The following is a 27,255-nucleotide window of genomic DNA, read 5'->3' as shown; positions in this document are numbered from 1 at the left end:
TTTTCGGGTCCTCAACCCGAGATCCTCCAAACTGATTATTCTGGACCATCTGAATGAGTTGAGTCTTCAGCTCAAAATTATTTGCTTCAATTCCGGGGTACACAATGCAATCTTCTTCAGTGAACTCAGGAGCTAAATGGGCTGCCATTGGTTCTGCTTGTGGGACCTGCTGGGCAAACTGCTGGACCAGGTTGGGATTCATGTGATGGAGAAGATTTTGCATCCCAACCCCATAGCCTGGCTGCTGGTACACAGGCTGCTGCTGCATGAAAGGAGCTCCGGATCCTCCTCCAACATGGACATTCGGGTTTGGATCGGCCCTGAAGTTCTATGCCTGATTCTGAACATTTGGATTTGGGGGGTCAGCACGAACTCCAGGGTTGTCTCCAGCTGCCTCTCTCTGCCTCGGGTGCTGTTGTGTGTTAGCACCAGTATGGGCTGACTGCCCAGTATTGCTACTGTCTCCGGTCTCCATGTCTACTTCGAAGTCCTAGAACTCTCGAAGCCAATCACGTAACACCTTCTTCTCCCTCCTTAATTTCCTTTCAAGATTTAGATCGTAGGGACGAAGATTCGTGCTCCCTTTCGATCTAGTGTGCATAAAAGGAGGGTAACCTGCTGTCTAACACAACCACAAACACTCTTGGAAGGAACTAGTAATGGGTTAGTGCAAATAATTTTTTTTTTCGAATAAAGAATAAAAGAAAAATAAAACTTGATCTCCTAAAATTCACAAACTCTAATGCTAGTAAGAAATTAATCACACAATCAAAACCAAATAAACCAATCCCCGACAACAGCGCCAAAATATGATGAGCACAAATGATGAGTGTAAAAAGGGTGTAATGTCGTTCCGCTGAGGATTGGGGTTATGGCACGAAATTGTGTGAATTACTAGGCACTAGAGTATGTGAATTAATAGAATCCAAGCAACAAAGACTGAAGGATGTAAAAGAAAGCAATTGATTCAGGTGTAAACTGTATGATAAAGGTATGGGACAGATTAGGGGGATTGTAACCTTGATGTTCTAACAAACTCAGGATTAGGGAAAGAATAATTAACCAAGGGATATATGGGCAATGCACAAAAGAATTCTACTCAGCTACTTTCGTAATCAATAAGAGAATTAGGCTAAGATTGCCCCACTGTCGTGATGCATCAATCATAACCTTAAGCACCTAAGCATTGTAAGCCCCAATATTACCTCTACTTTCATAGCAGGAAAATTAGGTTGAAATTGGTAAGGCTCGAGGTCTCCATCCAACTGTCGTTGTAATGAATCCCTCTCCTAGACTAGCAATTAATTCTGGCCACAAACCAATAACTAGTGCAAAGAAATCCCCAAATCAACATAAACCCTAGGTAAAAGATTCAATCCCTTTATGCAATTAATCATAAATCGAACATCAAGATTGACAATGGACCCCTAATCCAAACCCATAAACGAATTACTCCCGCATGATGGAAGTAAACATAGCAAAGCAATAATAAATAATCATAAACATTGCATGAAATAAAAGGGAAAAGAAACTTAACTGATTAAGAACAAATCCAACTTCAATCCAAGATTCCAAGCTTGAAATAAAATAATCTAATGTAAAACTAGTCTAAACTATGCTGGGGAAAATATAAACTAAAAGCTAGGGTTTAGAACTCTGTAAGGGAACCTCTTTCAATTGTAGAGAATAGGTAAAATATATAGGAGGTAGATGGGCCTTGGCCCATTAGGCATCTTCCAATTCTTTTCCAACTTGTACTCTTCCTTGTAATTCCCTTTTCTTCCAGAACTTGTCCAAAATGTTCCAATATTCTTCCTTTGTTGTTCCTTGTAGATAATTTAGCACTTGGACAATATAACACACAAACAATTCCCAATTTCACTAGGATACAGAAAATAACCTTCAAAACAACTAGAATAAGGGGTGAATAATTGTACAAAATAGCAGATATCAGGCGGGTGAAGCCCTACTCTTATACCTGGGTATATCACAGGGTGCGATCAGCTCCGTGTTGGTCAAAGAGGAAGGAGGGACTCAGCGTCCCATTTACTATGTGAGTTTTACACGATGCAGAGCTACGGTACACCGCTGTAGAAAAAACAGTATTCGCTGCGGTCACGGCCTCTAAAAGGTTGGCCCATTACTTCCAAGCTCATCCTATCCATGTACTCTCACATCAACCATTGGGGAGTTTCTTACGGAACACTAACTCTGCTAGGATGGCGAGATGGGTCATGCACCTCAGCCAGTTCGACATTGAATTCAAACCAAGACCTGCCATCAAAGGTCAAGCTCTCGCAGACTTAATGGTGGAATGCACAGCCCGCGAGGTGACGGAGCAGGTGGAAAATGAAAATGGTGGATGGTGGACCTTGTCTACGGATGGCTCATCCAATAGTAAAGGTTGTGGTGGTGGAGTAGTGCTCATCACCCCAGAAGGATTCCGCGCTTACTATGCAATCAGGTTCCACTTCAAATTATCTAACAATGAGGCAGAGTATGAGACCCTCCTCAACGGACTACGGTTAGCAGCAGGACTACGAGCAGAAAAAATTCGTATCCGATGTGACTCCAAGCTAGTGGTCGGCCAGGTGACTGGGGAATACGAAGCCAATGAAGGGAACATGCAAAGATACGGGGACGCAGTGCTGCGAACCTTGCGAGAATTCGAGGGGTATGAAATTCACCAAGTACCTCGAGAACAGAATGCGGACGCTGACATGCTCTCCAAGCTGAGCACTAGGATCCCCGGCCACATTCGCAAGATTGCTCGGGTTGAGGATTTGGAGACATCCAGCATCGACATCTCATGGGTCTGCCTCGTGCAAACCAGGGAGCCATGTTGGATTGACCACATCACAAAGTACAAGAAGGATGGCACTTAACCAGTGGACGAGCAAGATGCGAAGCTGACAAGGTTACGGGCACCTAGCTACGTAATACTAGAAGACAAGTTATATAAACGATCCTATAATGGCACACTCTTGAAGTGTGTATACCCTGACGAAGCAGAGTTGATGATGAGAGAAGTCCACGAAGGAGTGTGCTCCGCGCATCAAGGAGCGTACACTATAGCTCGACGCATCATGTTGCAAGGTTTCTTCTTGCAAAAAATGTTGAAGGATTGCGTAGAATACGCCAAGCGATGCCCTAAGTGTCAAGAGTTCCAGACATTGCCAGGACGACCCGCAACCAACTACACTCCGGTGAGCACAGCAATTCCATTCTCAAGATGGGGAATAGATTTGGTAGGAGCCCTGCCCACGGGCTCGGGAAGCCGGAAGTACATTATCGTGGCCATTGACTACTTCACCAAATGGGTGGAAGCTGAACCTTTGGCTAGTATCACAGCAGCCAGGTGTAAAAAATTCGTAGAAAACAAACATACTATGCCGCTTCGGCATCCCCATCCAAGTAATCACTAACAACGGACGCCAATTCGAAGGCAGGGAGTTTTCAAAATTTTTTACGGAATGGGGCATCAACCACAGTCGGGTGGCGGTGTCATACCCACAGGCGAATGGTCAAGTAGAAAATGCCAATAGAACCATCCTGGATTGTTTGAAGAGGAAATTGGAGGCAGCTGGCGGGGCGTGGGTTGAAGAACTGGACAGCATTCTTTGGACCTACCGCACAACGCCAAAGAGGGCTACTGGTGAAACTCCCTTCGCATTGAGTTATGGGTTTGAAGCTCGAGCTCCAGCAGAGGTAATGATACCAAATAAGAGGATGGAAGAATACGAGGTGGGGCAAAATGAGGTCTAACAAGGAACCGATCTCAATTTCATAGATGAAAGGCGAGAAGCTGCGTTCTGTAGGATGGAAAACTACAATAGGCAATTGAAGTCCTATCATGACGCCAAAGCTAAACCCAGGTACTTCCAAGTAGGTGATTATGTTTTGAGAAAGAGAGAAGCTAGTCAACCCTTGGAAGGAGGCAAGTTCGCGAAAAAATGGGAGGGTCCGTATATCATATATGAGGTGATTCGCCTAGGAACTTATAAATTGATGGCAGTAGGTGGCAGGTTAATTGATAGGATATGGAATTCAGAACACTTAACAAAGTTCTATCAATAGGAATTCAGTCCTGGCCCGTCCAGATAGTTCCGGTCTTGATCCGCCCAACCATTGAATAAAAGTACTTTCCATTACACTTCCATTGAATAAAAGAACCTTTTTCCATCACACTTCTCAAAAAAAAAAAAAAAAAAAGAAGTACCGTGACCTCGGCCAGCGCTGAGGTCATGCCACACCCCGTGACCACGGCCAGCACCGAGGTCAAAAGCAAAAAAAAAAAGAAAAAAAAAAGAGGAGTTGGTTTCGAATCTAGTATTCAAAAAACAATGCAAGTGTTCAAAACACAAATGATTCGAATCTAGTATTCAAAAACAATGCAAGTGTTCAAAACACAAATGATATGAAACTAGTATTCAAAAAAAAAAACAGTACGAATAACAATGAAAATAAAAATAAGATAGGCTAAGTATCCTCAGTAGCAGTGGTGGGATCATCAACAGCATCCGGAGCAGCAGTGTTGGTGTTGGCAGGACGATTAGACATTCCCGAATCAGTGATATCAGCAGCAGTAACCTCATCTTCATTAACAACTATGTGGTGCTCAGACTCAGGATCAGGGTCCTCCATAACCCCGGGCAAGCCCATAGCCGGCGGATCAAAATCAGGATTGTTTTTCATAAGCACCGGGTAAATCTGTTGCTGCTTGGTAAACATTCCAAGTTTGAATGCTAACTGAGACTCTGCCTCGAGTGCAACCCGGCCAGTCACGAACTCAAAGAACTCCTTTACAGCTTCAGGGGTGCTCATAAACTCTCGAACGTCATTCTTGAACTCAACTGATTGCTTGTAAGTCTCTCGTGCTTCTTTAAGAGATTCCTCCAGCTTGGTAACAGTAGCACGAGTCTCCTTATGCTCCTTTCGTTCATCCTTCAGCTTCAGCTCTAACTTTGCGTAGTCAGATTTTAGCGTTATGTTCTCTTCCCTTAGTTTCTTCAGCTCGGTGTCCCGCAACAGTAGGTCCTTTGTGAGTTTCTTCCTCTGCTCAAGAGCATCGTGGAACATAGCTTCGTACTGCGAATGAAGACTTTGCCCTATCAACACAGACTCCATCGCCATTTTGCAATATCGCTCCCGTAGCACAGCCAAACTCTGCTCTTGAAGAATTTCTGCATCCACTAGGGAGACGAGGCTGCGAACAAGCTCGGGGGCATCAATACTACCTTCTAAGATGGACTTCCCAGGAAGCACATCCATACCGAGCCGGATCAAGTTGGTTCGAATGCGTGGAGGTGGCACTAGCGAGGCTTCCTCTTGCTCGGGGGGCTGGGCAGACGATCCCTCGGGCAAGGGATCCACATCCGAAGTATGAGTCGGGGGCTGAGTTGAAGATCTTGGCTGAGTTGAAGATCTTGTTGGCTGAGGCGTCAGGTTACAGGCTCCTCAATCAGCTGTTGACGCTTGACTCTTCTTCCCTTTTTTGTCAGTTTTGCTTCTCTTGGAAGGATTCTGTCCACTTTGTGACAAGTACCGAGCAGCTTTCGACGATATAGCACCTCTCGACGACATAGCACCTACAAATAATTTCAAGTTATGACGAACAGTTACAAGAAAAACCAAACACAATTACAAGAAACAACTAAACACCGAGAGGGGTACCGGGTACATCAAGGGCAGCTGGCCGAATCCTCTTAAACCCCAAATATTGAAGCCACCAATCAGAAGTACATTCGACAACCTTAAATGGACCACCCTCCAGGAGTTTATCTACCCTCCTAAGCATATTTGGACTCTCGTCTAAAGCTGGATGCCGTCTAACTCGGGTGCTGATAAGCATATTTTATACCATATTTAAATAAGATTTTATAGGTTAATTTTATTATTTATATTTTATATTTAATTATAGTTAGTACATTTTGTTATATTAGAATTAGATAACTTTAGTTAATAAATTTTAATAGAATTAAGCTTACAGTTAACGTAACTTAAATAAATTAGATATTAGTGTGGGTCCCACTTATTTAATAATCCCTAATTACACTAAGCTTTATTTTTGTTTAGTTTGGTTTGCTGCATTATTTTGTCTCTTTTATTTCATACGTATAGGTGCAGACGAACGGTACGCAATAGCAAAACGGAAGGGCTAGAAAGGTTTAGTCTGGTTCGCGAACAGAGTGGAAGAACTAGCGAAGCGGGAGAAGAAGGTTTCAACAGAAAATACTTGGAGGAAATTGAATTTGAAATTAAAGCTGTGAGAGAAATCAGCCTTTGATTTGGTAAGAGCAATAATTTTAGGAAGAATTGTTGGTTCAGAACCCTATAAAAGGAGAGCTATTCTGATGTATTTTGGGCAGATTATTCCTTTCATATTCTTAGAACTTTAGAATAGTTTTTCTCCATGTCTGGCTAGATTTTATTTATTTTGATTCAAGGATTTGAAGTTTTAGTTGTGAATTTAGGGAGGTTCTATTTCAATTAATTTGTTGAATTCATGTATTTCCTGTTCTTTTAAAGTTAATTTTCCAGGAAGACTGATAATGAATTAAATTGACAACTTAGTTTATTATTGTTTTCCTATTGCTATCTATGAGTTTATGATCCGTAATTGTCTTAAACAATTAGACCGAGTAGTCGGTATTAATTATATTATTGTGATCAGTACATAAAGGACTGGAAGACTAAGTTACAGGTTGTAGCTATCTCAATCTGTTATTTAGGCTTAGTTATTTTCCATTTAAGTGTAATGATGTTATTGGGTGAATATGGAACGCTATCGTCCCCAGTTTATTCAATAACAATTGTTGGTTTGAATGCTTAATTTGAATCAGTTAATTTAGGGAGATTAAAGGCTAATTATAGCTATCTTAATTAGTCTTTGGCTGAGTACTTGAATTAACAATTTATTTGTAAGAGCCAATGATCTAGTCACATCTTTAACGTTTATTTTCCCTTGAATCAAATATCATCATACTTGAACTCGTTTACGATTATAGTTTACTTTATTTACTTATTTCAAATTGTTTCTCTCACTCTAAGTTCTTTTAATTTAAGAAACGATCCTCATTAGTTCTCTTGGGATTCGACCTGGTCTTGCCACTACTACAAATTAGTGGAGTGAGCCAGTATTAATTTTGTAGGGCTTCGACAACCCTGCCAAATTTGGCGCCGTTGCCGGGGAACTAAAAATTGTTTCTTGAATTATTAATTTTCATTGCTTCTATTATCCTTAGTGTTGCATGACTCGTTCTTCTCATTCAGGAGAATTACAATACATTCCTGAAATTGAGAAAGTTGCGAGGCAACTAAGGAAGGAAACAAAGCAAAGAAATAGCTCATCGAGCTCTGAAGAAGTAAATTCAACCTGTGATCCAATAAACGAGGAGGTTGTAAGTAAAATGGCCGAACAAAACAATAGAACACTTAGGGAGTTAGGTACACCGGATCTAAACCAACAACCTCTATGTATAACAGTACCGAATCTTGAGGTTGATTTTGCTTTAAAATCTGGTTTGATTCATTTACTCCCTATTTTTCGAGGTTTGGCTGGTGAAGACCCACATAAACACTTGAAAGAGTTTCAAGTTGTTTGTGCAGGTATGAAGCCACGTGGGGTGACTGATGAGCACATAACCCTTAGAGCTTTTCCATTTTCATTAAAGGATAAAGCAAAAGATTGGCTCTATAATATTCCCCCTGAGTCAGTTACTACGTGGAATGATGTGAAAAAATTATTTCTAGAAAAATTCTTTCCTGCATCTAAGGCAACTAATATAAGGAAGGAAATATATGGGATAAGGCAATGTACAGGGGAAACATTGTTTGAGTATTGGGAACGGTTCAAAGGGTTGTGTTCTAGTTGTCCACACCATCAAATCTCAGAACAACACCTAATACAATATTTCTATGAAGGGTTGTTACCTATGGATAGAAGTATGGTGGATGCAGCCAGCGGTGGTTCATTGGTTGACAAGACACCCACGGATACTAGACAACTAATATCAACCCTGGCAGAAAACTCTCAACAATATGGGACACGAGCAGATGGGTCAATCCGTAGAGTTAATGAGGTAAGTTCTTCTCAAGATGGGTCAATCCGTAGAGTTAATGAGGTAAGTTCTTCTCAACTTGAAAATAAAATTTCAGATTTAACTGTAAGTTCTTCTCAACTTGAAAATAAAATTTCAGATTTAACTACTCTTGTGCGTCAACTTGAAAATAAAATTTCAGATTTAACTACTCTTGTGCGTCAAATGGCTGTAGGGCAAATGCAATCCACAGCTCTTGTGCGTCAAATGGCTGTAGGGCAAATGCAATCCACAGGAGCATGTGGAATATGTTCATTTGTTGGACATCCCACAGACATGTGCCCGACACTGCAAAATCCAAGTCAAGAGTTGAATGCAATCGGGGGATTTTCTGGTCAACCCAATCGAAGATATGATCCGTTTTCAAACCAGTATAATCCCGGATGGAGAGATCATCCAAACTTGAGTTATGGGAATCAAGGGGTGCAACCAAGGTTTCAGAATCAGAATTTCAGACAATTCCAAGCGCCTCAACAATCTCAACCCCAAGCTTCAAATTCTGGTATGTCTTTAGATGAAATTGTCAAAGCACTTGCTAATAACACTCAACAGTTTCACCAAGAAACAAGGGCAGGTATTCAACAATTGGGCAATCAAATTTCCCAATTAGCCACTTCTGTTAGCAAGTTGGAAGCTCAAGCTTCAAGGAAATTACCCTCACAAACGGAGGTGAACCCCAAGGAAAATGTGAGTGCAATCACATTGAGAAGTGGTAAGCAACTTCAGCCAGAATCCCCATTACCAGTGGAAGAGGAAAAAGAAGAAAAATCAAAGGAGGAAAATGAGTCTATAGCCAATGAAAATTCTAAGGTAAGTTCTGAATCCTCTGTTGGTCAATATAATTCATCTCTACCCCCTTTTCCTTCAAGGTTAGCAAAATCAAAAGAAGAAGAACACGAAAATCAAATTCTGGAAACCTTTAGAAAGGTGGAAATCAACATCCCCTTGCTAGAAGCCGTAAAGCAAATTCCGAAGTATGCAAAGTTTCTAAAAGAACTTTGTACCGGTAAGAGGAAGTTGAAGAGCAAGGAGAAAATCATACTGGGTAAGAATGTTTCAGCCATGATAAGCAATGATCTTCCTAGAAAGTGCAAGGATCCAGGTATGTTCACCCTACCCTGTATAATTGGTAATAAAAAGATTAAGCGTGCCATGTTAGATTTAGGAGCATCAATAAATGTCATGCCATTTTCCATTTATCAATCTTTAAACATGAATTCTTTGCAAGAAACTAGTGTAGTTGTTCAATTAGCTGATCGTTCTTGTGTGCACCCAATTGGAGTTGTAGAGGATGTTTTAGTGCAAGTTAATGGGCTGGTTTTTCCTGTTGATTTCTATGTTTTGAAAATGAATGATGATGCAATAGATCAATCAACTCCAATTTTGCTTGGTAGACCATTTATGAAAACTGCTAAAACAAAGATAGATGTTGATAAGGGTATTCTTTCTGTTGAGTTTAATGGAGAAATTGCTAAATTTAATATTTCTGATGCAATGAAGTACCCTGATGATTATCATTCTCTTTATCATGTCGATGTAATTGATTCAATGGTGCAAGATGTTTTTGAAGATGTTTTTGTTGAAAATTTGCTTGATTTAGAAGCTGAATTTGATTTAGATGAGTTTGTTGATTCTTCTTGTGAAGTTTTATCAGCTGTAATAACTGGTTTAAATTTTTCAAATGCTGATTTTTCAAATGCTGATTTTACTTTAACTCATGAAAAAATGTTGCCATCTGTGTTGCGGGCTCCAACTTTAGAGTTGAAAACTCTTCCTGATCACCTCAAGTATGTTTACTTAGGTGAGGGAGAGACATTACCTGTTATTATCTCAAATAAGTTATCACAGGAACAAGAAGACAAGCTGGTTTCAGTGCTGAAAGAACACAAAACTGCAATGGGGTGGACTTTAGCTGATATAAAAGGTATAAGCCCAGCGGTTTGTATGCATAGAATCCATTTAGAAGAAGATGTCAGGCCAACAAGGGAGCCACAGAGAAGACTCAACCCAACATTGAAGGATGTGGTATTTAAAGAGGTTCTTAAACTCTTAGATGCAGGTATAATCTATCCGATTTCTGATAGTAAATGGGTAAGTCCAGTGCATGTAGTGCCAAAGAAAACTGGTATAACTGTGGTAAAAAATCAAAATGATGAATTGGTACCAATGAGAATACAAAATGGTTGGAGAATGTGCATAGATTTTAGAAAGTTGAACTTAGCTACAAGGAAAGATCATTTTCCTTTACCTTTTGTTGATCAAATGTTAGAAAGATTGGCTGGGAAATCTTGTTTTTGCTTTTTGGATGGATTTTCAGGTTACTATCAAATAGCCATTGCTCAAGAAGACCAAGAAAAGACTACTTTTACTTGTCCATTTGGAACATTTGCGTTCCGGCGGATGCCGTTTGGTTTATGTAATGCACCAGGAACATTCCAAAGATGCATGATGAGTATTTTTTCTGAATTTATTGAAAGCTGCATAGAAGTGTTTATGGATGACTTTACTGTTTATGGAGATTCATTTGAAGTTTGTTTAAATAATTTGTCTAAAGTTTTGAAAAGATGTATTGATGCTAATTTGGTTTTGAATTATGAAAAATGTCATTTTATGGTTAGTCAAGGAATTGTGTTAGGGCATGTAATTTCAGCTAAGGGGATAGAAGTTGATAAGGCTAAAGTGGATTTGATTGTGAACTTACCTTACCCTACAAAAGTTAGGGAAGTTCGTTCTTTTCTTGGACATGCAGGATTTTATCGCAGGTTTATTAAGGACTTTTCAAGGATTGCGGTCCCCTTGTCTAAGCTATTGCAAAAGGAGGTTACTTTTGAGTTTGGGAAAGAATGTCAAGAAGCTTTTGACAAGCTTAAGGCATTGCTGACAAGTGCGCCTATTATTCAACCCCCAAACTGGGAACTACCCTTTGAGATTATGTGCGATGCCAGCAACTATGCAGTTGGAGCTGTTTTGGGCCAGAAAGTTGGGAAGCAAAGCCATGTCATATACTATGCTTCAAGAACATTGAATACTGCACAATGCAGTTACTCCACAACTGAGAAAGAGCTTTTAGCTGTTATTTTTGCTTTAGATAAATTTAGATCTTATTTGCTTGGTTCTAAAGTCATCGTTTTTTCTGACCATGCAGCATTGAAATATCTTTTGGGAAAAAAAGAATCTAAGCCTAGGCTAATAAGATGGATTTTATTACTTCAGGAATTTGATTTGACAATAAAGGATCGAAAGGGAGCTGAAAATCCAGTGGCGGATCATCTAAGTAGGTTGGTAAGAGATGAAGATACACTTCCTATTTCTGAAAATTTTCCTGATGNTTTATGGAGATTCATTTGAAGTTTGTTTAAATAATTTGTCTAAAGTTTTGAAAAGATGTATTGATGCTAATTTGGTTTTGAATTATGAAAAATGTCATTTTATGGTTAGTCAAGGAATTGTGTTAGGGCATGTAATTTCAGCTAAGGGGATAGAAGTTGATAAGGCTAAAGTGGATTTGATTGTGAACTTACCTTACCCTACAAAAGTTAGGGAAGTTCGTTCTTTTCTTGGACATGCAGGATTTTATCGCAGGTTTATTAAGGACTTTTCAAGGATTGCGGTCCCCTTGTCTAAGCTATTGCAAAAGGAGGTTACTTTTGAGTTTGGGAAAGAATGTCAAGAAGCTTTTGACAAGCTTAAGGCATTGCTGACAAGTGCGCCTATTATTCAACCCCCAAACTGGGAACTACCCTTTGAGATTATGTGCGATGCCAGCAACTATGCAGTTGGAGCTGTTTTGGGCCAGAAAGTTGGGAAGCAAAGCCATGTCATATACTATGCTTCAAGAACATTGAATACTGCACAATGCAGTTACTCCACAACTGAGAAAGAGCTTTTAGCTGTTATTTTTGCTTTAGATAAATTTAGATCTTATTTGCTTGGTTCTAAAGTCATCGTTTTTTCTGACCATGCAGCATTGAAATATCTTTTGGGAAAAAAAGAATCTAAGCCTAGGCTAATAAGATGGATTTTATTACTTCAGGAATTTGATTTGACAATAAAGGATCGAAAGGGAGCTGAAAATCCAGTGGCGGATCATCTAAGTAGATTGGTAAGAGATGAAGATACAGTTCCTATTTCTGAAAATTTTCTTGATGAACAGTTGTTCCAGATGTTAGGTATGGTTCATTGGTATGCTGATCTTGTTAATTACTTAGTCACTGGAGCTTTTCCTGATTACCTTAGTAAGTCTAGGAAAGAAAAAATAAGAAGTGAAGCTAAATATTATGTTTGGGATGAACCATATCTATGGAAATTTTGTGCTGATCAAGTAATAAGACGATGTGTGCCTGAAAATGAACAACAGTCAGTTTTAACTTTTTGTCATAATTATGCATGTGGTGGTCATTTTAGTCCTAAGCGAACTGCGAGAAAAGTGTTGGATAGTGGTTTGTATTGGGAGAATTTATTTAAAGATGCATATTTGTGTTGTAAAACTTGTGAAAAATGTCAAAAGACTGGTTCATTATCTCATAGGAATGAAATGCCTCAAATTCCTATTCTGATTGTGGAAATATTTGATGTGTGGGGTATTGATTTCATGGGACCTTTTCCATCTTCTTGTGGCTTTCATTATATTCTGTTAGCTGTTGATTATGTGTCGAAATGGGTGGAAGCAAAGGCCACCAAAACTGATGATTCTTCGGTGGTTGCAGGTTTTATGAAATCTAACATCTTTAACAGATTTGGAGTTCCACGTGCTGTTATAAGCGATCAAGGGAGTCATTTTTGCAATAAAACAATTGAAGCATTGTTCAAGAAGTATGGTGTGCATCATAGAACAGCTACAGTGTATCATCCCCAAACCAATGGGCAAGCTGAAGTGTCCAATAGGGAGGTAAAGTCTATTTTGGAAAAAACTGTGAACACAGGTAGGAAAGATTGGAGCTTACGGTTAGATGATGCTCTATGGGCCTACCGGACAGCTTATAAAACTCCGATTGGGATGTCTCCTTATCGGTTGGTTTTTGGAAAAGCTTGTCATTTGCCCGTAGAAATTGCACACAAATCCTACTGGGCAGTACAACGTTGTAATATGGAGATGAAGAAGGCTGGTGAAGAGAGAAAATTGCAGTTGCAGGAATTGGAGGAGTTGAGGTTAGATGCTTATGAAAATTCTAGAATATACAAGGAGAAAACCAAGATGTTCCATGACAACATGATTTTGAGAAAGAGTTTTGAGGTAGGACAAAAAGTTTTATTATACAATTCTCGTTTGAAGCTTATGCCTGGTAAGTTACGTACTCGTTGGATTGGACCTTTTGTTGTTTCTAACGTTTTTCCTTATGGTGCAATAGAGATTAAAAGCATTGATACAGGAAAAGTTTTTAAGGTTAATGGTCACAGGTTAAAGCCCTTTCATGAGGGAATGTCGATTTTTAGTTTCGAAGATGTTGATTTAGCCCTCCCGGAGTATTTGTGATTGAAAAAGACACATGCAGGGTTACGTCGGGCATAACGACATTAAGCAAATGCGCTCTTGGGAGGCAACCCAATTCAATAATTATTTTTTTTTCTTTTCTCTATTTTTTTTTATTTCTTTTCAAATAAGTTTTCTTAAAATATGCTCAATTTCTTTGTGAATATGTGAAGTTTTTATGTGTGCATACATTGAGGACAATGCATGNTGAAAATTTTCCTGATGAGCAATTGTTCCAGATATCAGGTATGGTTCCTTGGTATGCTGATCTTGTTAATTACTTAGTCACTGGAGCTTTTCCTGATTACCTTAGTAAGTCTAGGAAAGAAAAAATAAGAAGTGAAGCTAAATATTATGTTTGGGATGAACCATATCTATGGAAATTTTGTGCTGATCAAGTAATAAGACGATGTGTGCCTGAAAATGAACAACAGTCAGTTTTAACTTTTTGTCATAATTATGCATGTGGTGGTCATTTTAGTCCTAAGCGAACTGCGAGAAAAGTGTTGGATAGTGGTTTGTATTGGGAGAATTTATTTAAAGATGCATATTTGTGTTGTAAAACTTGTGAAAAATGTCAAAAGACTGGTTCATTATCTCATAGGAATGAAATGCCTCAAATTCCTATTCTGATTGTGGAAATATTTGATGTGTGGGGTATTGATTTCATGGGACCTTTTCCATCTTCTTGTGGCTTTCATTATATTCTGTTAGCTGTTGATTATGTGTCGAAATGGGTGGAAGCAAAGGCCACCAAAACTGATGATTCTTCGGTGGTTGCAGGTTTTATGAAATCTAACATCTTTAACAGATTTGGAGTTCCACGTGCTGTTATAAGCGATCAAGGGAGTCATTTTTGCAATAAAACAATTGAAGCATTGTTCAAGAAGTATGGTGTGCATCATAGAACAGCTACAGTGTATCATCCCCAAACCAATGGGCAAGCTGAAGTGTCCAATAGGGAGGTAAAGTCTATTTTGGAAAAAACTGTGAACACAGGTAGGAAAGATTGGAGCTTACGGTTAGATGATGCTCTATGGGCCTACCGGACAGCTTATAAAACTCCGATTGGGATGTCTCCTTATCGGTTGGTTTTTGGAAAAGCTTGTCATTTGCCCGTAGAAATTGCACACAAATCCTACTGGGCAGTACAACGTTGTAATATGGAGATGAAGAAGGCTGGTGAAGAGAGAAAATTGCAGTTGCAGGAATTGGAGGAGTTGAGGTTAGATGCTTATGAAAATTCTAGAATATACAAGGAGAAAACCAAGATGTTCCATGACAACATGATTTTGAGAAAGAGTTTTGAGGTAGGACAAAAAGTTTTATTATACAATTCTCGTTTGAAGCTTATGCCTGGTAAGTTACGTACTCGTTGGATTGGACCTTTTGTTGTTTCTAACGTTTTTCCTTATGGTGCAATAGAGATTAAAAGCATTGATACAGGAAAAGTTTTTAAGGTTAATGGTCACAGGTTAAAGCCCTTTCATGAGGGAATGTCGATTTTTAGTTTCGAAGATGTTGATTTAGCCCTCCCGGAGTATTTGTGATTGAAAAAGACACATGCAGGGTTACGTCGGGCATAACGACATTAAGCAAATGCGCTCTTGGGAGGCAACCCAATTCAATAATTATTTTTTTTTCTTTTCTCTATTTTTTTTTATTTCTTTTCAAATAAGTTTTCTTAAAATATGCTCAATTTCTTTGTGAATATGTGAAGTTTTTATGTGTGCATACATTGAGGACAATGCATGNACTTTGAGCTTTTAGCCTTTCTTTTCTTTTAATTGCCACATTACAAGCTATTTTTCCCTTTTCTTTGATTATTTTCCCCCAATAAATTTTGAACCCTTGAATTGAAGGAATCATATTAGTCTATTTGCACAAAGTTTTGCTTGTTCTTATTGTCAATAAAGTATTACTGTGAGTTCAAGTTACAATTGGAAACTGAAAAGTGTAGTTTTTATTGGGAGTTGAATTAATTTATCTAAGTGATGGTTCTCTTTATGTGAAGCATTGTTTTTCTATGAAAAATGAAGTTGAGAAATATGGAAAAAGAAAAATGAAGAGAATTGAGGAAAGAAAGTGTTAGGAAACAAAAGAAAGAGTTTGAATAAAGTCTTATGAAGGCAACAAAAGAAATGCAGTATATATGTGACTAAGGAAAAAAGTATGAAAGATGAAGAAAGTGAAAAAAAAAAAGAAAAAAAAAAGCATGAAAATGAAATGTGAAGGTGATGGAGGAATGAAAATATGTTTATGGCTTTGCAATTTTTCTTAGGGTGAAATTTTGAGGCTTATGTGGTTCCTTCAACTTGTTAAGCCTAAAAATTCCTTTTATCATATCCCTTTACCCTAGCCAAGTTACAACCTTTAATGAAAGACCCTTTGATTCATGGTTTAACTCATGTTTGCTAGTGGTGGAGATTTGATTTACTTGCAAGCCTATGGGATTACTTGCTATGTTTTGATTTGAGAGTTTGATACACTATACCTTAGACACTATGAGTGCAATGAGTGAATTTTAAATCTTTGTGAGGTGTTAAGTCTTGTTCATTTCCTTTTGATAAACTAGTGAGTCATTTTATTTATTTATTTTCAAGTGTTATCAATAAACCATGCTTGTTCTCTTGAGTGTGTTTCACCTCTAACCCTTAAATATATAATAACTTTTGAGATATTTCTAGGTGGCTTGGAAGGAGTTTGGAAAAGTCTATGTTTGAAGGATGAGGATATGCTTGAGGGCAAGCATAGTTTTAGTGTGGGGGAATTATGATAAGCATATTTTATACCATATTTAAATAAGATTTTATAGGTTAATTTTATTATTTATATTTTATATTTAATTATAGTTAGTACATTTTGTTATATTAGGATTAGATAACTTTAGTTAATAAATTTTAATAGAATTAAGCTTACAGTTAACGTAACTTAAATAAATTAGATATTAGTGTGGGTCCCACTTATTTAATAATCCCTAATTACACTAAGCTTTATTTTTGTTTAGTTTGGTTTGCTGCATTATTTTGTCTCTTTTATTTCATACGTATAGGTGCAGACGAACGGTACGCAATAGCAAAACGGAAGGGCTAGAAAGGTTTAGTCTGGTTCGCGAACAGAGTGGAAGAACTAGCGAAGCGGGAGAAGAAGGTTTCAACAGAAAATACTTGGAGGAAATTGAATTTGAAGTTAAAGCTGTGAGAGAAATCAGCCTTTGATTTGGTAAGAGCAATAATTTTAGGAAGAATTGTTGGTTCAGAACCCTATAAAAGGAGAGCTATTCTGATGTATTTTGGGCAGATTATTCCTTTCATATTCTTAGAACTTTAGAATAGTTTTTCTCCATGTCTGGCTAGATTTTATTTATTTTGATTCAAGGATTTGAAGTTTTAGTTGTGAATTTAGGGAGGTTCTATTTCAATTAATTTGTTGAATTCATGTATTTCATGTTCTTTTAAAGTTAATTTTCCAGGAAGACTGATAATGAATTAAATTGACAACTTAGTTTATTATTGTTTTCCTATTGCTATCTATGAGTTTATGATCCGTAATTGTCATAAACAATTAGACCGAGTAGTCGGTATTAATTATATTATTGTGATCAGTACATAAAGGACTGGAAGACTAAGTTACAGGTTGTAGCTATCTCAATCTGTTATTTAGGCTTAGTTATTTTCCATTTAAGTGTAATGATGTTATTGGGTGAATATGGAACGCTATCGTTCCCAGTTTATTCAATAACAATTGTTGGTTTGAATGCTTAATTTGAATCAGTTAATTTAGGGAGATTAAAGGCTAATTATAGCTATCTTAATTAGTCTTTGGCTGAGTACTTGAATTAACAATTTATTTGTAAGAGCCAATGATCTAGTCACATCTTTAACGTTTATTTTCCCTTGAATCAAATATCATCATACTTGAACTTGTTTACGATTATATTTTACTTTATTTACTTATTTCAAATTGTTTCTCTCACTCTAAGTTCTTTTAATTTAAGAAACGATCCTCATTAGTTCTCTTGGGATTCGACCTGGTCTTGCCACTACTACAAATTAGTGGAGTGAGCCAGTATTAATTTTGTAGGGCTTCGACAACCCTGCCAGGTGCCCCATGTGACAGTAAAAGGAGAAGGAACACCTAGGGAGACAAAGAAAAACCTAGATTTCCAATCCTTGTTGAAGGAGGGGCGATAATCGAAAAGCTGCTTATGAGGCATAGCAGAGATACACACGAAACCCTTAGCCTCTCCAGATGACCTTATGACTCTAAACAACGACTAGAAGAAACTTAAGGTGGGTTCCTCTCGTTTATGGCGACACACGGCAAGAAATCCTGCGATAACCTGGTGACCGTTTCGAGCAAGCTGACCTGGGGCTATTTCATAGAAATTCGAAAATTCAACTAGGAAACGGTGGAGGATAAACCTAAGCCCTAGCTGCACGGACAACAGGTGAACACAAAAAAATGATGGTCTGGGGGGTTCCATGATATCATGCCCAGGTACAACAATTCTAACAGTCTCCCACACTAGACCTTGGATATCTTCTACATCGCCAGGTTTTAGACAGGGACGGATATTATCGATAAGTGAACTATCTAAGGGAGAGTACGAGACCTTGTGCCTCTTCCTTTTGCGACCAACAGTCAAAGCAGGGGAAGGGGGATCGTGATCTACGGTGACATGCTCTGAAGGGGAGGAAGACGGAGAGGAAGAGGAAGTTTCCTCAGTGTCATCATCATGGGTCGATGCTTCCTCACTATCGTAGGAGGAAGTTTCATCATCAGAAGACCTAGTGTGTGAATCTACGTCCATAATAAAACGACTAACCTGGTTAGTAAGCACGATCACCAACCTGTCAGTTCAACCAAAAAAGACAAACGAAAATAAAACCCTGAGCAAAAAAAAAAAAAAAAAAAACAGCAACGGCGTGACCACGGCACCGTGCCAAGGCACGCCCGTGACCTCGGCCTCGTGCCAAAGTCACAGCAACGTGACCCAGGTACGCTGCCGAGGTCAGGATACGTTAAAAAAAAATTGAACTTACCAGGGTTATTGGAAGCAGGACTGCAATACAATCGGTAGGATGAATGATTACAAAAGAAGGAGGAGGGTTTTTATACAAAACCCTAGGGTTTTCCCAATATTCCTAATATCAACGGGATTTCCTAAAACAAATCTTGGCATATATTTTCAAGATTCTAAGGATTCCCTAAGTATGTTATGATGGTTCATATCCTAAATTGTTCCGGATAATTATGGAAGTTGAACTCAAAAAAAAAAAACAAAAAAAAAAAAACCGAGATCCGACCTCGGCACAAAACAGGTTCGAAGTAAACGTTTTATTTCATTCCAATAAACATTCAATGCCATCACTTCTATTACACTTCAAAACTACTAGCTCTTCAACCACTACTCAGAATCTAGGTTTTCGAGGGCTTGGGATACTCCACTGCCAAAGGGAGCTCATCCTCAGCCAGAAGAACGATGACCATACTCTTTTCCACGGGAGCTTGTTTCGGCTGCTTGGCCACATTCTTCTCCTCTTCCCCATCTGATGGAAGAGTCAGTGGATCTTCAACGGTATCCCCGACTTCGTGCCCACCCTCCTTCCTCTGCTTCAACTTCTCACGTCTGTCCAGCTCCATCAGGCGCAACGATCGGCACCTCTTCATCCCCGCGCTTGTTTCGGCACTTGCTCTCTTTGGACTCATGATAGAAGGATTCGAACACGTGCCCTCTTGCAATGTTGGATGCAATGAGCAAGTGACAAGCCAACTCAGCTAAGTTACCGTGGTGAAGAAGGATGAAAGACACAAAGTCTGAGGGAGTCCTTATATACATAAGAAGCCGGCCCATACAAGGAAAGAAAATCGCAGGGAAATTAGGAAATATTCCACAAATCGGTGGAGTTTCCATCCAATAAAATTTCCTTCTAGAATCTAACATACCAAATTTTCAGCACAAGTGCCTAGCTACTACTCCCTAGCTACCTCAGCCATTCTCGCCAGCTAGGGAGTGGGGGGCTGGTGACAGGGTAATTGGGTACCCGACCCGGAACCATTGGCATGACCTTGTCAAGACAGTTGCCGTTCAAACTACCCAAGACACCTCACTCCTCAGCATTGATGACCAACGTTCAGCTCCTCAGCATTCAGCTCCTCAGGCATTGATGCCCAACGTTCAACTCCTCATTAATGCTCCGTTACTGAGCTGAAAGGAATAAAAAGACTCACAACCACGTAGTGAGACAAGACACTTCTTACTAGACAAAACAACACTCAACTCATTTTGTACACTGAGCACTGCACTCAATACTGTATTCAAATACTCAATAATACTAAAATAATATCCGGTAACACATTATTACCGTCAGTGTGCTATTCTGTTATTCTTAACCATGCATCTCTTATTGCATCTTAATGATTTTATTGTATCGTTAAAGTTTGAATTTATTTTATTCGTTATTAATTGTTTTAATGATTTGAATAGAGATGTAAAACTAACAAATTTTTAAGAAAGGTGCAAATGATGATCACACAATCTGCATGCATAGTTTAAACCAATTAACAGAAGTAATTGGTTTAACAGGACTAATTCATTTGATATATAATCTTAAGTGACTGATACATAGTGGTTTTTATAAGTGCTGAACCTGTATGAGCAACATGCTATTGTGAAAAAATGTGGAAATTCCAGGCCAGACTATCTGAGGTATGTTACACCCCAATACAGTTGTAGTCACTTACAAAGTCATCATATCAAAGTATCCAACTTGAACACTTACAAAATGTTTTTATATTTTTTTTCAGGTTAATTGGAATATTATATTTAATAGTATAGAATACAACTTAATCAAAATTACATAAAAGTCTGTCAGGTATCAAGGTATCTTACTAACTATTTAAAATAGGTTTAAAGGTTTTAAATTATTGCAAATAATTACTTAGTTGGAAAAGGTACATTTTAATTTACTTTCATACTTATGTAATTTTGTTTAGGTTGATTGTGAAAATGTGGAGATTCAAAGTCAGACTATCAGAGGTATGTTACATACAACTACATTTTGAATCATTTTCAAAGTCAGATGATCAAAGTATTCAAGTCATTGAAAATGGTTTTAATTTCTTTTAGGTTACTTTGAATATTATTATATTTAATGGCAACTACATCAATCTAATTAATGTTTTGGCTAAAAGTTTGTCAAGGTATCAAGGTATGTTACATAAGTATGAGAGTAATTTATTTTTTTAAGGTAGAAGGATTATTGACAGTATCACATCAGATCACATAAATATAAAGGAATTGAGAAGCTTTTACAGTTCACATTCACGTATATTACATCCTAGATCCTAGAAGTACATGTTCTAAATGAATTCTTTTCTTCACTTCACACTAAGTGATGTAGTTGTCCCTTCACTGCATCAGTAAGTGATGTTAGTCTTCTCTTCACTGCATCATTAAGTGATTCAGTCTTCTCTTCAGTTACTCACTAAGTGATGCAGTCTTCTCTTTACTTCCTCATTAAGTGATGCATTCTTCTCTTCACATCCTCACTAAGTGATGCAGTTTTTTCTTCACTTCTTCACTAAATTCTAAACCTGCATAAAAAAAACTATTGCACTCTACCATTTCATTTCTAGTCTTAATTATCCATACTGTAAGCATATTCTTAAATACCTGCAAACAAAAGAGTACTGAATATAACAAAAATAAAGTTCCATACATTGTCATTTTACACCCAACAAAAAGTGTCATTAGCACATCAATTTTAAATATTAAGTCCTGCTTAGTCTTTATAGCCAGAAATCCTTGCAAAATCTACTACTTGTCCACATATTTCAGGAGAAATTCAGTCCAGTTTCTCACACTTCACATGATCTTCCTTTGTCTTCTTAGTACTTTTTGTTGATGAAAACTCATCAAGCAATGATCTCTTTACAGCTCCAGCATCAATTGCCTCATTATCCTTGGCTAGATTCACAGGAACATTTGGACTCTCAGCCACATTTTCCTCTTCTGATTCCTGTATCAAAAAAATATATCATAAGATAAATTGTACGAAGTATATTTTTTTTGTTAGTTGTTTATTAGTGTTTTTTGTTAGCTATTTACCTTATCTTCAAAATCATCATCCACTGGTTGCAATTCAGAAGTTAGGTCTTTGTCAGGTGATTCCAACAACTCTGGACAGTAGACTGTAACCAATTTAGGATCATTTATAACCTTCATAACAGCAAAGGCATTGTGTAGGTTTTCAAACTGTTCCTTTCTAGCTGCAATCCTGAACAACATTGCAAGTCTTACCAAACACTCCATCTCATAGGGGACTCTAATGGGTCCCTAGAAAAATTAAATAGTATTTTGTTAGATACCATTCTTTCACAATAACAAAAAATTCAAATAATTTGTAATAGAAAAGATTTACCTCAAGGATCTTAGACTTTAACTCTGTTGCACTCATGCCTAATAGCTCTTGACACTCCCTATCCCAAAGAATGAAAGGTGCATTTCCATTGAGGTCAACAACCCTAACTTTTACCCTGTACCTGAGAATTCCTTCTCTCCAAGACTTCTTACACTTATCACAATCATATTGTCCATTCTGTTTCTTTACTAACTTTTTATTACAACCACGTGCCTTACAGGAAACATAAAACCAATCCCATGAGCTCTCAATACCCACAATTTTGGCAGCCACCCAGAAATCACCATACTACAATTTTAAAAAAAAAGTTAATTATAGAATAATGGTTTCTATCTGTATTAAATAAAAATTGTATATTGTACTTCTCTCTTTTGATATATCTCTGATATAGTTTGAACATTGATGTGTCCAGAGCTAAAATCATCAATGGCACTTCCATAGCTCATACTGCTCATGGAAACAATACTACGCATTGGTGTCTGGCCTGCTTTAAGACTACATAGAATTTACTTCATAATTAGGACAGTATAAACAAAAAAAATAGGGTAATTGTATTCCTATGTGTAAAAAGTGTTAGGAACATCATGTAATAGGTTTTGATGATACCAACTGTTAAGTAGAAATCCCCAAGTCTCGACACATAGGCAAAAGGTTGTAAGTTCGACAAGTAAACCAAGAGCGAAAATACAACCGGGTAACTTTGAGCTCAACTCGGAAAATATTTTAGCTTGAAGTAAACTTGTTTGAACATCTTAGAAATCTCGTGTTGTAATTTCATAGATAAAACAGAAGAAGGCACGGGACAACACTGGAGGAATAAGGGTCTGCGAGACATCAACTAAGTCTCGAGACATAAGCAGAGTTCGAGAGGTAGAGCTCTCGATGCTTGGGTTCGAGACATCAAAACAATCGAGACATCAACCTTGGTCTCGATAAACTGACACTTCTCCAGTAATGCTGAATGACGGTAAGGGAGCATACTTAAAGTTTGGAGAAGAAGAATATCATGGAGATAGAGGTGCCGAACGTGAGGATTTCAAAATGGGCGGAAATGGATGACACGTCAGATTTCCACCACAAACGGTCAAAAGGTGCACCAATGCTGAAGTGGTCTGATTCCCTACAAATAAGGAATAATGGGAATATAAAAAGAGTAACTTTTACCAAAAGATGAAAGTGGAGCATGGACTCAAGAAAGTGAACTATGGAATATTCACTACAAGACAAGAGGTTCAAGTTACAAGATCACCACTCCATAAAATATGCTGAAAATATGCAAGACCCATGATCAGCATGGAGACAAATTTCAAACGGAATAATTTTCCCTCCAACGGAATTATTCCTCAACTCTCATATAAAAAGGACGTGAAGACATNATCTGTGTTCGAAAGGTAATTCGAGAGATGCCCGATCAGTTTGTCTATATACGCTATATCTCGAAGAAGGGTAGTTCGAGAGGTCACTTCGAAAGATAACAAACTGATATCTCTGAACGGTGGAATAAGGAGGGTTAGGGATCAATCACTCAGGGGGAAGATCCTTAACCAGATCAAGACGGAGGAATAAGGAGGTTTAGGGATCAATCACTCAGGGGGAAGATCCTTAAACTCATGTTGAAGACAATTCACCTTCGAGAGGTGAATCCGATAAGTTCAACGAATATATGAGGGGAAACGGCTAACTTTGGATATTAATGCTAGCCACGTGGTCATCGATTACTGACGGTTTTCCGCACTTAAGGGCATTATCTTGATTAATGGGAGCATGCCTGTATAAACATCTCATTATATCTCACTATCAAAAAACCGCATTATACTTTACCAAAATACCCTTACCATATCCTACATACATAACCGTTATTAGGGGTATTTCTGACCTTTTACTTCTCTGAAATTAACCGGTATCTTTCTTCGGATCAAATATTCAACCCTACCCATATATCCAACCCGAATCCACATGATATAAAATCCAAATCCTTCTTCTTTACCCGGTTTCAAGCTAAAACCGTTTACCCAAAATCCCCAAATCCTAAACGCAGTACACATTCCCTCCAAAACATCTAACCTTCATCAATGGCGTCCGAATCCTCTACATCAACCTCATCTTCCGACGCATATCAGAGGGAGTTGCTACACATTCGCTCTCAGATCAAACAAGTCAAGGCGGGGAGTATCCTTGACAGAAACGGCTTCATCACCAACTCCCCTAATCCAAAAATGGCGGAAAGAGTCCTGAAGAAGTTTGACTGACGAAATACATGACGCACGACTACCGGACCGTTCACCCCCTCGACTTCACAGAATGGTTCGCAAATGCCAAGGTCACGAAGGGTAAAATCGAAAGCCGATTCAATGAATTTCCCATCACAACCTCTGTAGGTGACCTCAGAACGGCATTTGATTTCGCGTCATCGGAGGAAGCAGTAAAGAATCTATCGGATTACGACTTGGACAAGCAAGCCTTCTGGGAGAAAATCCGACTAGCTACTGCACCACCCAGAGCATCCTCTGCCCTCCGCAAGTACCACCTAAAGGAGAGGTTTGCTCTCGCTGCCGACCTAATCATGAAATTTGTGCTCGGCAAGGTGTCTGGAACTGACGAGGTCAGTCTAGACCTCCTCAAAATCCTCCATGCCATTTGGAACAACAACAAGCTGGACTGGGCACATATTATCTTCAACTTCCTCCAACAGCAAGTGATGCGCTCAGTCTCCAACGCCAACCTGTCGATCAGTAAAAAGGTTGGTTTCGGCTTTGTTGTTCAATTTCTCCTAAGCCTGAAGGGCTTTGAACTGAGGGAAGGAAAAGAGATTCATCGAAATACCTATATGGGTAGGACGAAATCTCTAGTCCCCAAAGCTAAAGGTGTTAAGGCTGCATCTTCTCCCTCACAGCCAAAAGGAAGGGGCAAAAGGAAAGCCCNAGAGGTGACACCATCAGTTATACAAGTACCCTTCGAGGACAGGGCACAAGCCCAGGGGGAACCTCAGGCCACACTGGCCACTGAGGTTGAGAGAGTGCCCCTACCAGGTCCCTGTCAAGAGATTTGAGTGATAATCTTCGATATTACTGCTGAGGGTACTGGTGACTCTGTTGGTTTATCTCGAGAGATGGCTCGAGAGGTTGAAGGTACTGGGATCAGTGATCCAGTACAAGGAGATGCAGAAGAACCATGTGAGATGGTTCGAGAGACAGACTACACAGTCAGGGTGGAAGATGATCTCTTGGAGCATAGTCGANGGGGATACAGAAGAGCCACGACAGGTGGTTCGAGAGATAGATGATCCAGCAGCTGAAACTCAGGACTACATGGTAGCTGCTGATGATCAGGGCATTGTGGTCAGGGACCCAGTGCAACATGCTCTAAATGTTGAGTTGACACCCACTGAATCTGCTCAGATTGACAGATCAGTTGCTCAAGTAATAGCAGATGTCAGATTGGAAGATGATCTCTCGGATAATGGTCGAGAGATCACTACTACAGAGGTTCTGTCTGATGAACAGAATGATGGAGAAGAAGAGGTCACTACTCAGTTGGAAGTGGAAGCACCTATTCTTGATGACTTCTCTAGGGTGATCAGGTGGATCAACTGGAGAACCAGGCCTTTCACTCAACTAATGGCCCAAGCAGCTGAGATGGAGGCAGAAGAACAATTTGCACTCCAGTGGCTGGGTATCTCAGAGATCCCAGCTCATCAACTCCTAGACCTTGCCCACGAAACAAGAGTGTCTAAGCTGAACAGTGGAAGAACTGATAAGGGCAAAGCAATAGCTGAAGAAATCGAGGTTGAGCCTGAGGAGGATCCAGAACTTGATGCCCAATTTCGAGAAGATATCAGGCTCGCCACTGCCATCTCCTTGGGACAAAACATTGAATTCACGAGAGGTCCAGGAGAGACTTCTGGGGTTGCTCACGATGATATCGCAACAGCCGCAATCCCACTGTCCCAAGTCAGTAACTCTGCTCTGGACGAACAGGTAGAAGCTTCGAGAGGTGAATCCGAGACCTCTGAAGCACCTCAAGTGGCACCCAACACCATTCTACTTTTGCCACCACCTGCGTCCACACCCTCGATTGACAACGATGAAGCTCAGACAGTTAAGAGGGTGTAGTTCCGTTGCTCACACTGCCGGGTTTTCCTACTGCTCCTGAAATAATTGTCATTCCAGACTCATCGGAGCAGACCGAAATGCAGTCCAATGAGCACTTAGAGCAGATTGCCCCAAGTCCTGCTGGTTCGAGGAGTACTGACGATACCATCGAAGGTGGAAACCGGGAAGCACCTGTCGACACTTCGTCTCCAACCTCACCAGCAGATGACCAAGTTCTCAGCACTGGTTCGAGAAGTGACGCTGAGGGGGAACTTCCATTGGATGGAAACCGGGAAGCGTCCAATACCGAAGAACCCTCTCCGGCTGATCCTATCTCCACAGTTGCTGAAGCTGAGGCTCCAGGTTCGAGAGGTGAGGAGCAAGAAGTGATCCATCTCTCAGGTGGAAACCGGGAAGCGCCTGACATGGAGCTACCTTTGAGCTCTGAACCCGGTGTCCCTGCGGCTCCTCAGACAATAAATCGAGAGGTGGACTCGCAACTGCAAGTTATGGGTGGAAATCTGGAAGCACCCAAGTCCCCTCCGACAAAAGGTACATCTCGTTCCTCATCTCCTACTTCTGACTATGATCAACAGGCCGAAGAAGTCTTCATTGGCGAAGTACGTCAATTCATGGCTGATCAATCTCAGAAGATGGCTCAGCTCGAAAGAATACTCGTTGTTGTCCGCAATGCTGCAATGCCTGCTGCTGGCACAAGTGAATCCCAAGGCCGTCATGCTGAACTTCTCGAACAGGCAATATGGGCTGAGGATGCAGCACGGAAAGCCACTGATGAAGCTGCTGTAGCTCGAGCAGAGGCTGCAAGTGCAAGGGCTGAATTAGCCGAGATGCGAGCAGAGCTTCGAGCCTTTCAACATTCCAGTGAACTTCGACAGGATGTAATGAAGGCCATACTCGATGACCTGTCGAACCAAGTGCCTGCCCAACTTCAAGCAATCTTCGAAGGTATGTCCATCCTCCTTTCCCGTGCTGATGATGCCAACAAGGGGGAAAATAAAGGGAAAAAGAATGGGGAAAATACAACAGGCAAGAAAAGGGCAGCAAGTGAACCGGCTGGACCACCTCCGAAAATACCAAGAATCATGAGCAAAGTAATGGAGGATGCTAAAAAGGCAGAAAACCTAAGGGTCCAGCGCACACTGGAAATG

General features: G+C 39.5%; 1 protein-coding gene and 1 pseudogene across 1 annotated transcript; one reads left to right on the top strand and one right to left on the bottom strand.

Moving 5' to 3' along the window:
- The first annotated feature begins 7,250 nt into the window (after window positions 1–7,250).
- Window positions 7,251–15,119, top strand: LOC116016008. The gene is made up of 5 exons (XM_031256177.1): window positions 7,251–9,144; window positions 9,352–9,357; window positions 10,063–11,410; window positions 13,778–13,995; window positions 14,500–15,119. The coding sequence occupies exons 1-5, from the start codon at window positions 7,251–7,253 to the stop codon at window positions 15,117–15,119; spliced, it is 4,086 nt and encodes a 1,361-aa protein (XP_031112037.1).
- A 6,300-nt stretch (window positions 15,120–21,419) lies between these two features.
- Window positions 21,420–27,255, bottom strand: part of LOC116015484 — a 9,419-nt pseudogene continuing 3,583 nt past the window's right edge.

Source organism: Ipomoea triloba, chromosome 4 (assembly GCF_003576645.1).
Source record: "Ipomoea triloba cultivar NCNSP0323 chromosome 4, ASM357664v1".
NCBI lineage: Eukaryota > Viridiplantae > Streptophyta > Magnoliopsida > Solanales > Convolvulaceae > Ipomoea > Ipomoea triloba.
The sequence above is the reverse complement of the archived record's forward strand: the minus strand, read 5'-3'. Positions and strand labels throughout refer to the sequence as shown.

Bases quoted from the DNA above. Each gene is read 5' to 3' on its own strand.
- LOC116016008 (XM_031256177.1), top strand. From the start codon at position 7,251: ATGACTCGTTCTTCTCATTCAGGAGAATTACAATACATTCCTGAAATT. The intron at 13,996-14,499 runs AACAACAGTCAG...TGTATCATCCCC, and splicing joins ACGATGTGTGCCTGAAAATG to AAACCAATGGGCAAGCTGAA.